Below are 10,585 nucleotides of genomic sequence, written 5' to 3' on the forward strand. Positions count from 1 at the left end.
TGGTCCCCTGCGTCCCCCCACTGGGGGCACCACTAAACATCCTAAATATTATACAGCAAGCAACCTGGAGGGACAGATTTCCCAAAATGCAATGTTTGCAAAGGATATTAATCGGTACCAAAACCGTAATAGACCAAACATTAACTGATGAAATATAGTAAACTATGCCATTTTATTTTTTGCTGTCTTTGATATCCAGTTTGAGATCATAGACTCTATATGGTCACCACACACAAAACACGTCATATTTCAGCTTTATTTTCTTTAAAAAAAAAGCAGCCATGTCCTCCACTGTTTCACTTCAAAAACCAAAGCATACATGTAGTACCACAAAGACCATTTTGTCCGTCACGAACAAAACTCCACACCAACGACACAGATGATTGGACAGTTGTATGAAGTGTAGGTTTAAGTACAGATAGTAAAGCTATCATTTAAGCTTCTCAGTCTTTAAAATGAGAAAGTACATGAAGAGAATTTGAAACACACTTGAATGAAATGTGTCCAAACTGAAATAGAAACAACAATAATAATAATAATCCTCCTAAAACTGATGAGGATATGTTCAAACGACTGCCTGCGTTGGACAACATCACAGTTTTCAGTGGAGTGGGTTTATTTTAAACATACTCTACTCAGTGTACAGTAAATCTACAGGAAACACCTCTGGATTATTTTAAGGTATCAGAAAATAAATAATTCTTTTTTTTTTTTATCATACAAGCAACAGTAGTATTACATCATAACTTTCCTCTCCTCTTAGTCCCTCAATATGTGCAAACTGCAAGAGTTTTAAAAGGTAGCACTTTATGCATGGACCATGGAATATAAAAACAAGTGTTTTTACAATGAGCACTTCATTCAAAATATAGCGAATGTGACAGAAGACTAAAGATCATTGAATTGGATCCAAGAGAACCATGTTGTTAAAATTAGAGCCACTTAAATAAAAATAGGTAGTTAATAAACCAAAGGATTTTTTTTTTTGGAACTAAACAGCTTCTCTAATAAACCCAAATGCTAATATTATCCTCTTTACATCTTTAAAAGATCAAATACTGAGATGTAAATATAACGCTGAGCTGAAAGTGAATTTGCAGTGAAATCACACCTAATACATTGATTTTTACCAGCTCTTGTCCCCATCAGAAACCAAATTACAGAATATTAGACAGAAGTCACTGATCTTCATCACCACCTGTGCTTCGACTTTAAGCAGAAAATGCTCCGTTTTAGCAGTTTATCATGAGTACTTCAACATTAAAGGGGTTTTCCTTTCGTTAAGACACAGATATGTCAGCGTGGACGGGGCTTCTGTCAGAGTCTTCGTGTTTAACCAGACTGAAGATTCGCTTCTTTCATTGGACAGCAGGCAGAAAGCATCTCCACACCGCTGAAAATGCACTTGGAGGGATGTTGAATTCTTCTTGACGGCTTCAAGACGAATCCAGAAGAGTCCAAGTCCAAACAGACACACGACAAAAACCCAAACAGATGGACACAAAGCCGGAGGAATGCTTCACTTAAACTTTGTTCCAAAAAGAATAATAATTAGAACAAGGACTATGACAAAAAGGATCAAAATGACGAGCATCTTCCTGTTTTTCTTCTGATACTGCTCCGCCTGCGAAGGAAAGGGAAGTAAAAACATAAAGTCAAACATAAAAATTTAGATCCTGAATCATTAATTTAGCCTGTGGATTTTTATTATTGTCTTTAAAAATTAAAATACTTTTTTGTTGACATTTAACACTTAAGCAAATGAATGATCAAAGCCATCCAAATTCATGACTGCAGATAAAAACAATGCAATGTCACCAATAGTTAGATTCAAAAACGTTTACGTTAATTGCTTTGTCATCATTCACTTTTTGGAAAAAAAAAAACCCAAAACAGATTTATTATTGAAAGGCCTGCCAATCATGTGTTCGTAAACTTACGATCATAACTGGATGGTTCATACAGGAAACATCCAGAACGCAAAATATGACATGCAGAAGGTATTTTGTTTACCTTCTGTAACTGTTTTAGTCCATCATCTGTTTTTACACAAGCCTGCTCCACATTGAAGTCAATTCTGTCCAGAACAGTTCCCTTTGAGAAAATAGAAGCATTTTTATTAGAACAACAAAGTACAAACAGCCAGAGTTACACTTTATTTTGTAAAGCTAATGCCAGTGATTTTAAGAGTTCTCCATTTCCAAATATGTCTACACTTTTAACTAAGGATGTTTTTACTTTACAAAGATAATCTCTAAAATGTAGTGATATGAATGAATTTTCATACAGAGATGGTATCAAATGCATTCTCTTCTGTTATAGCTTACGCCCTAATTCTTTGACCAAAATGTCTGCTTTAGTCTTTGGGTAAAAATATATTAGTGCAAAAAAAATGTCTGATTAAGTGCTTAGACATTAAAAAAATGACAACAAAAAAAAGAGGTATTTATTCCCTTTTTTGATTAAATATTTTTCTGCCTGCTAGATTTTTTGTGTCTAGTTTTTTTTCTAATTATTTTTAAAGTTTTATTTGCTAGGTAAAATTTTCTGCAGTTTTTTTTAAATATAGCAGCCTCAACCATAAACTCTAGTATTACCTTGTTTTGGAAAAAAATAAATAAAAAGCTGCAAAAAGATTCAAGGATTCTACCAACATGACAAAGATCCCCTCAAAATCTTGTTTTCAAAAAAAAAAAAAAAAGACTTAAATGTTCACAATAACCAATAAAAAACAGAAAAAATAAATGTAGCATTTACAATTAGTCCACTAATTATTCTCCTTTTAGTACCTGCTCCACCACCATTCCCGCCAAATCCCGGAAAATCTCATTCAGATCCGAGATGGACTGCACTATTTGTCGGATCTCCCTCTCCCGTTCCTCCACCAGAACCGTGTTCTGCTCCACCAGCATCAGCTGATCATCTGTGAACCCCTGCGAAACCAAGATTCACACACCCTGTTACACACTCACAAAGAAGGGAGGATAATAAGCACAGAAAACCTTAGCAAACGCTGTTGCAACCCATAATGCAACAGTAATTTATCAATATTAATGAGTTCATGTCACCAATTGATATCAATAACACCGTTGCTAAACATTTACAGGCTCTAGTCAATGTAAACAATGAGAGATAAACAGGGCAGTTTTATTTCTTAATACTTTCATCCTGCTCACTTTCACGGAAAATATATTTTTACCATCTTAAAAGGAGTTAATGCGGTCCTGAATCGATTCATAAAAACAAAATACCACTTCTAAATTCATCATTACATTTCATTCTAATAAAGCAAGAATGTGTGAAAGATTACCAAAAAGAGGGAGACAAACAGGCAGACTCATGAAAACACCTCAGTTTTACTTAGATTTAAAAAAATAAATAAAATTACCAAAATAACCAAGAACAAAATTAAAAAGTATGTGTATCTCTGTTGCTGGAGTTAATCAGTGTGATAGTTTGCCTGAAGATCTTAAACTAAGTACAGTAATAACATAACAGTTTAAAAATAAACTAAAACATAGAGTGATTCAAAGCGATAAAGGGACTTCATGATGGCAATTTACTTACTTTTTAATCTGTTTTTTTCTTTTCTTCTCTGTTAATTTTACTTATACTAAAGTTATGAAGAGTGGAACAAACCCAAATAGCTTCAGCCTACACCTTTTTGATTTATACAACACTTATGAATTATTTTTACTTGACTTTGCTTTGAATTTCTTTGGTTTGAAGCTGGAGGGTTAAGTGATTGTAATAACTATTATGTGTGTGTCTGAGTGTTTTACATCAAATAAACGAAACCTTAAAATGTACGAAAACTGTTCATGACATAATCATCGTTCAGCTGCAGCAATGCCGTCCTGCTCTCACTCTGCTGACGGAAACAAAATCCTCTCACCTTGTCATACAGAGCCAACTCTTCATCCTCTTCCATTAAAGGTCCTGAATCAAAAAAGTGCTTCGATCTCTCCTCCCGATTCTTCATACCTGGCGCATTACCGTCCGCATGATGAAAACAGCAAAATAAAAGAAACACCATCCAAGATGGATCTACATAGATGATCTTGAACAGAATAAGAACTTCCTTACGTTTTAAATAGCTGGACTGCGTGTGCCTGAAGTTGGTGGACAGGTCCTGCAGGCTCTGTGCCAGGGACGACACCACGTTCACCAAGAGCCTCTCCTCCTGCTCGGTGCAGTGGCCCCGGCGAGACTGCAGGCCCGTCACGGATCGCTGGCATCGGTGGAACATCTGAGCAGAAGACGAGATCATGAGCCGTCAACCAACGCAAGCAATGCAGGACAAGAGGTCATGTTTTTTCTTTTTAAAAACTTTTTATTTTCAATAACTGTTTTATATTAACACATACACATGTCCACCCCTGTCACAACTCACAATTCACATCTTATTTACGCAGACCATTCCAGACATTTAACCCACACCAAGCAAACTGGTCGTACAATTCCAGCTCTGCCAAAAGTCTTCCAGGGAACGTTGATGGAGGAAACAGTCCAACAGAGATACATTTCCTTCAGATAAGAGGTCATGTTTTTATTTGACGTTTTTCTGTTCGTATTAAGTCAACGATGTCAAAAGCATCTCTGTTTAATCATTCTGAGTTTTCCTCTACTGTTCAAGAATTTATTTTTTTTTATAAAAGGTACAGATATAAAGAAGAGATTTTTTTTAATGAAAATTACACAAATAAATCTCAATTAATAAATAAAAACTGCTGTTCCTGCAAAGCTGCACAACTACAAAAATATAAAAAAACGTGCCCCTTTAATAAAGGTCAGATATGAACAGCTAAAGCAACATGCTAACCAGTAATAATTTCCAAAGCAATTAAATAAATAAATTCAGATGTCTGCACAATACTTTAAAATCATGTTTAGTCACACTTTGTAAATCATGTTGCTCCATTTAGCACATTATTTATTTGAGAAAATCAGCAGACTAATTGAAGAAATTAGGAACAGTTTAAAAGGAAATTTCAGCAGAGATTAATTATTTATTTTTTAACAAAGTCAAAGTGCTGTACAATATAAGATCTCAAGAAAGTAACCACCACTACATTGACAAAGTGAGACGAAGCATACGATGACAGACATAGATAAATGCTAAAGCTAATGTGGAACCATAGGGAAAGGCTACAGTAAATAGATCTGTCATTAATTTTAGATAGCTAATGGTCAATTATTTTACCATCGAATGTAACTGCAAAATGTATTTTGTCAATTTTTTATTTATTGTGACAAAAATAAACTCCACATAATTATTTTTACATACCTCAACAACTAAAAGTATTGAGCCTGTGGCTTTTGTTTCTCTACTGTTATTTTCATGAGAGCATCAATAAATATCAATATTTTTAACAATATTTTTAAAAGCAGTACTTATTTGCTCCTCAACAATAAAATTGCACTAAGTAACTTAACATGTGTCCTAAAGTACCCTCTGCAACTATACGCAAGTTGCTCCTGTAGGCAAGTTGCTGATTCCACTCCTCATCTGAACACTAATGAAGGCGAGATAAAAAATGGTGAATTGTAATCCAAACCAAAACTCATCCAAATGGGGATAACGGTTAACAAAAGCACCTGCGTGATCTCCTGGGTAGTGATCTCTATAGCGTGCTCTTCCTCGCTGCTGTCATCCAGCGTTGGACGGTTCATGTGCTTGTCGTGAAGCAAAGCCAGGTCCCTCATCTTCTGCTGGATCCGTGTGATGTCGTACTGGATCTGAAAGATCAGCAGTCAAAAAACATCAGTACTGCGCGTTTCAATGTTCAATTTCTGAAGACTTTTCGACCGATGATCAGATTTACCTCGTCGACCCCTTCTATCCATTTGGGAGGCAGCTTCTTTGTGACGCCGATAGCAGCTTCTGGGTCCAGACTGATCCCAGAGACCAGAGCCATCCGGTCATCAGCCAACTTAGAAAAAAAAAACAGACATCTGTATAAATATGTTTCTTATAGCAATGAAATGGTGTGATGATTATGATGATTGTAAAGCTCTACTTTTATTCGCTTAATTTTATGAAGGGAAAACAACAGTAGTACCTCATCAAGCTCCTAATGTGATTGTCAGAGAGCAGAGTGTTTCCATCCAGCCAGGTTAAGCAAAAGGAGAGAAAAGCAGAAGTAACAGATTGAAACGCAGAAAAAAACCCCTGCAAATATCAAAGAAAAGGTTTGCTGTCTACTTTCGGTTAAAAATGAGCATTATTAGTTCTGACAGCTCATATTAGTCCTTCATAATGTACACAAGCGTGTTACTAGTGTAAGAAATAAATCAACCACATCCCTGAGAGGCAATGAGGCAAAGTTAGATCGTGCAAGCTCCCATACAGAAAGAAAAAAAAAATACCATTCTCAGTAAGCTCTTATTAAATTTTCCCACATAACAACCACAGACGTCACAGTATGATATTGGGATTTTATGTAATAGAACATCTGAAGTGGAGAATTAAAATAAAAAAATTACTTAACCCTTTCTTCAGAACCACCTTTAGCTGCAGTTACAGCTTTTTCAGTGTCCCCGTGTCTTCAGACTGAAACGTTTGTCTATTCTGATTAGCAAAACAGCTCAAACTCAGACAGACTGTATGTCATGTGTCAATGCCCAACATCACCTCAGCATGATGCCGCCACTACCATCTTTCATCCCGCAGTGACAGATTTACAGCATTTAGTGTGTAGGTTAGAAAGTTTGACTTCAGTCTCAGCTGATGAGTCTCTTCCTTCACATGTTGCCGTCTCTCCTTCATTGTTTTTGGGAAACTGCAGATTGGTGAAGAATACGAATATCAGTAGTTTTAACGTCGACTGACTCTCCCACCTGAGCTGCGGCTCTCTGCAGCTCCTCTACAGTTACCGCCAGGCCTCTTAGGTGCTTCTCTAATTATTGCTAACCTTCCCTGGTCTTGGTAAGTTTGGAGTACCATACTCCATTTTAAATAATCGATACAGCAGTGTACTTAAGTTTTGGTCTGTCACATAAGATCCCAATAAAATATGTTGAGGTTAAAGGTTGTAGTGCACAGGTGTCAAACTCCAGTCCTCAAGGGCCGCTGTCCTGCAGTTTTTAGATGTGCCACAGGTACAAAACACTGGAATGAAATGGCTTAATGACCTCCTCATTGCGTAGATAAGTTCTCCAGAGCCTTGCTAATAATCTAATTATTCTATTCAGGTGTGGTGCAGCAGAGGCACAGCTAAAGGTTGGAGGACACCGGCCCTTGACGACTGGAGTTTGACACCCCTGTTGTAGTGTGACAAAATGTTAAAATGTTTAAAGCATACAGTATTAATACTTTGTCAGGGCATTGAAATTCTGTTAGTATTCTCCAATAAAGTGGAGTAAAACCATAACACTGAAAAACAGCTACATTTAATAAAGATCTGACATTTTAAAATATGAGTTTACTATCACCAACAATGGATGATCAATCTTTACATCCTCACAAAATAAAGTGCTTGCTTGTTGTCTGGAACTTGACTATTTCTTGTAAAATTAGTCCAGCTTTGTTTTCATGTGAACAACTGGTGAGCCACATGTTTATTTTCTTATTTATACCGATTTTTAAAATTTAGAATACCAACTAAACACCTGCACCAGACATGTCAGACTGCAAATACTCAGCTTTACTTGAGTGAGTTTTAATCTAATAAATGGAAACATTGATATGTTCGTGTTTCTATGAGAGAATGTGAGCTGAGCAGGTATGTGGTGGAAATGTTCACAGCAGAGTGTGATAGTCGCAGCCGAGCTTAGACTACAGCTTAGAGAATGTTTCAGGGAGTAAGAAGAGGAATGGTTTTCTGCAAAGGTTTCAGCATGCATACAAACAGCAGGATTTATAGCAAAGGCTGTCTCTAGTCTGACTCATATCGCCCTGTAAATGAAATTTATCACATCAGATGATCAACAATAAATGAAGTTTTCATTGCAGGCAGGCAAGGAATGTCAACTATCCGTTGTTTAGGCTCCCTGGTAATCTGATACCACGCTTTGCCCTTTCTGGGTTTTCAAGCTGTGGGTTAGTCCTTTAGGAAAAACAGAAGTTTGGGAAGAAAGATCTCAGATAAAAATGTTTGCCTTCCATTAGAGCGGCTCTGAGGGAAAATGTTTGGACTCATTTTGCACCTTTGTGGAGAGATTTTGATTCCATACCATGTGATGACTTGTGATTTGTCTCTCAAAATGCCTCAGAAAAGTATTCATATTGCCTTTGAACTTTTTTTTTTAAGTGTTGGTGTCAGATTACAGCCATGAACTTCAACGTATTGTGTGGCAATTTTATTTTATAGACTATAACATAGATCATAATTGTGAAATGGGATGTATTATTTACAAATGTTTTACAAATAACCGGTATGTAATTTCATCTTCGTATTAATGCAGATGTTCTATGAAGGGTGCTTGTTTAAAAAAAAAAAGTGTTAAAGAACAATTAGCATAATGAAGACCAAAGAACACAGCAAGGAAGAGGTTTCAAGAAAGCTGTTATAAAATACTCAAAACTTTGAATATATCACAGAAACCTCAAAATAAGAGTATTCAAGCCTACTAAGAAATGAACTGACAGGCTGTGGAAGGACAGCATTAGTCAGAAGTCTAGAATCCTGGGTTCAGGTGGGAAAATTATTGAACAAAATGGTGTTTAGGTGAAATAATAATAATAAAAATAAGTGTGACAAAAAACTAACACTGCACCTCCCCATGAAAACCCTGTTTCCAGGGTGAAACATAGTAATGGCAGCATCATGCTGTGGGGAAAGTTTGCTTCGACAAGGAAGCATGTAACAGTTAATGGAAAAAATAGATGGGAAATCGTTGATGAAAACCTTTTTGGCACCAAACATGCCAACCACTAAACACTTGTGAAAATGAGTAGGAGTTTGTTGTAACCTGACAAAAAGTTAAAAAAGGTCAAGGGATGTGAATACAAGCCTGAATATCAAACTTAGCTTTGGATCTTTTAATAAATTAGTAATATATATATATATATAAATAACAGAGGTCTGACTTAGCCAATCCAAAACATGTCTGAGTCACAGAGGAAACCAGCTACAGTCACTGGATGGACCTAGACTACAGCACAGATTTTACAGACGAGAACACATGTAAACATCTTTTAACAGCAACGAGTGATTTCAATGGTGTTAAAAACAGACTTTAGCAGTGGTTAATATTTAACAAATGTCATTTTTCATCGTTTATAGCCGCGATTTAGCTTCTGCGGGCAACAAGCCATCCTTGATTGGTCCTCCTGATTCACTCTCATCAACCAGTCATGAAGTGAAACAAGGGGCCACATCAGCTCTGACAACACAGAATACCTACTGCTGCCCAGGTGGCTCTAGCTACGCGGGCTCAGGGACTAACTACATGCAAACACACACAGTAAAATGTCAAAACGATGCAGAGCACTCACCGCAGCATTGCTACGTGTACTCAGACGGGGGTCGTATGTACTCACTTGCTCAGCCAAAATCTGCCGGTTTTGGATCGCATTGTTCCGCATTAACAAGAAGGCATCGGTCAGACGCCGAGTGGCCATGACTGCCTTTGTTGAGCTCTGAATTAACAGAGGACAAACTGACTGCGGATCAGCCGATGATTTAGTAAATTATCTCCAATGACGCGCTGCTAGCTTTAGCTTTACCTGTGAAGAGTGAGGGAAATCTCGCGGTTACAGCACGTCAAATCTCTCCGATCACATTGAGCTGTCAAAGCTTCTTTAGCGTTAAATTTTTAGCATCGAGAGAAAACCCGGAAGTTCAAGACAATTTTGTATCTATGGTCAAATTGGAAACGGGTTCTCCTCTCTCAGAGAGCTACGGAAGTAATGTGTACGTAAACACGTAAACATCTGCGTTTAGCGCATCTTCTTCTACTGCCACCCTCATCTGCACTTTACAAATATGTCGCCCTCTAGTGCCTCAATTAACATTTTTCTTTCTTTCTTTCTTTTTTAAAAACACTGTCAGGTTTAAAAAGCACCGTAATTTTTCTGAGTAATGGCTCATGCTGATGCAGGACAGGATACATTGCAGCCAGTTAAGTTATCTGTAAAAAATAATGCACAAATGCATTGCTATTTCAATGCGAACAGAATGCTATTTCAGTTATTATAGCAAATTTTTTAAAATACCCCAATGAGCAACATTTTTAATAGCTTAATCATTTAAAACATCAATCCATCTATTGTCTATATTTTTATTCTTTCAGGGTTGAGTGGCTATTTTAATTCTTTAAATAGAAACAATTCTTTATAATATTTATAAGGATAAGAGCATTAGGTTTCCATGAAGTCTGAAATACTGAGGAACTACTTAGTAATAAGTTGTTTTTAGCAGTCATACTACAAACAAAAAAGGTGAAAAGGGAACTATAATTATTTAATTTTTTATTTTTAATTCATATGACATAGAAAAAGAACTACAATGCATTTACAATTTAACCTAGATTTGAATAGAAATAGAGTGGAAAAAGTGGGCTAAAATTAATTTAATTCATCTCATCTTTTACGCGTGACTTCCCTATACCAAAAAGTGTCCCCAGAAAATTTACGCCCGAG

The 10,585-nt window shown here is 36.5% G+C and overlaps 1 protein-coding gene across 5 annotated transcripts; it reads right to left on the bottom strand.

Annotated features, from left to right (window-relative positions):
• Positions 1-242: 242 nt before the first annotated feature.
• On the bottom strand, positions 243-9,886 carry stx16 (syntaxin 16). 5 transcript variants are annotated; one of them, XM_023324855.1, is made up of 10 exons: positions 9,671-9,886; positions 9,440-9,583; positions 6,063-6,074; positions 5,826-5,933; positions 5,599-5,739; positions 4,087-4,249; positions 3,896-3,984; positions 2,790-2,933; positions 2,014-2,094; positions 243-1,624 (listed from the first exon to the last, which is right to left on the bottom strand). In XM_023324855.1, exons 2-10 carry the CDS (start codon positions 9,563-9,565, stop codon positions 1,520-1,522), a joined length of 969 nt encoding a protein of 322 aa, XP_023180623.1. In that variant the 5' UTR covers positions 9,566-9,583; positions 9,671-9,886; the 3' UTR covers positions 243-1,519. The 5 variants fall into 5 exon arrangements, with proteins under 5 accessions (XP_023180623.1, XP_005804325.1, XP_023180626.1 ...); XM_005804268.2 differs by having other exon boundaries at positions 9,485-9,886; XM_023324858.1 differs by lacking the exon at positions 9,671-9,886 and having other exon boundaries at positions 6,063-6,782; positions 9,440-9,498.
• Positions 9,887-10,585: the final 699 nt, after the last annotated feature.

Source organism: Xiphophorus maculatus, chromosome 20, assembly GCF_002775205.1.
Source record: "Xiphophorus maculatus strain JP 163 A chromosome 20, X_maculatus-5.0-male, whole genome shotgun sequence".
Taxonomy (NCBI): Eukaryota; Metazoa; Chordata; class Actinopteri; order Cyprinodontiformes; family Poeciliidae; genus Xiphophorus; species Xiphophorus maculatus.

Bases quoted from the DNA above. Each gene is read 5' to 3' on its own strand.
- stx16 (XM_023324855.1), bottom strand. From the start codon at position 9,565: ATGGCCACTCGGCGTCTGACCGATGCCTTCTTGTTAATGCGGAACAAT. The intron at 2,095-2,789 runs GTACTAAAAGGA...ATTTTCTCAAAG, and splicing joins CGGGAATGGTGGTGGAGCAG to GGAACTGTTCTGGACAGAAT. The intron at 1,625-2,013 runs GTAAACAAAATA...TTTCCTTCGCAG, and splicing joins GACTAAAACAGTTACAGAAG to GCGGAGCAGTATCAGAAGAA.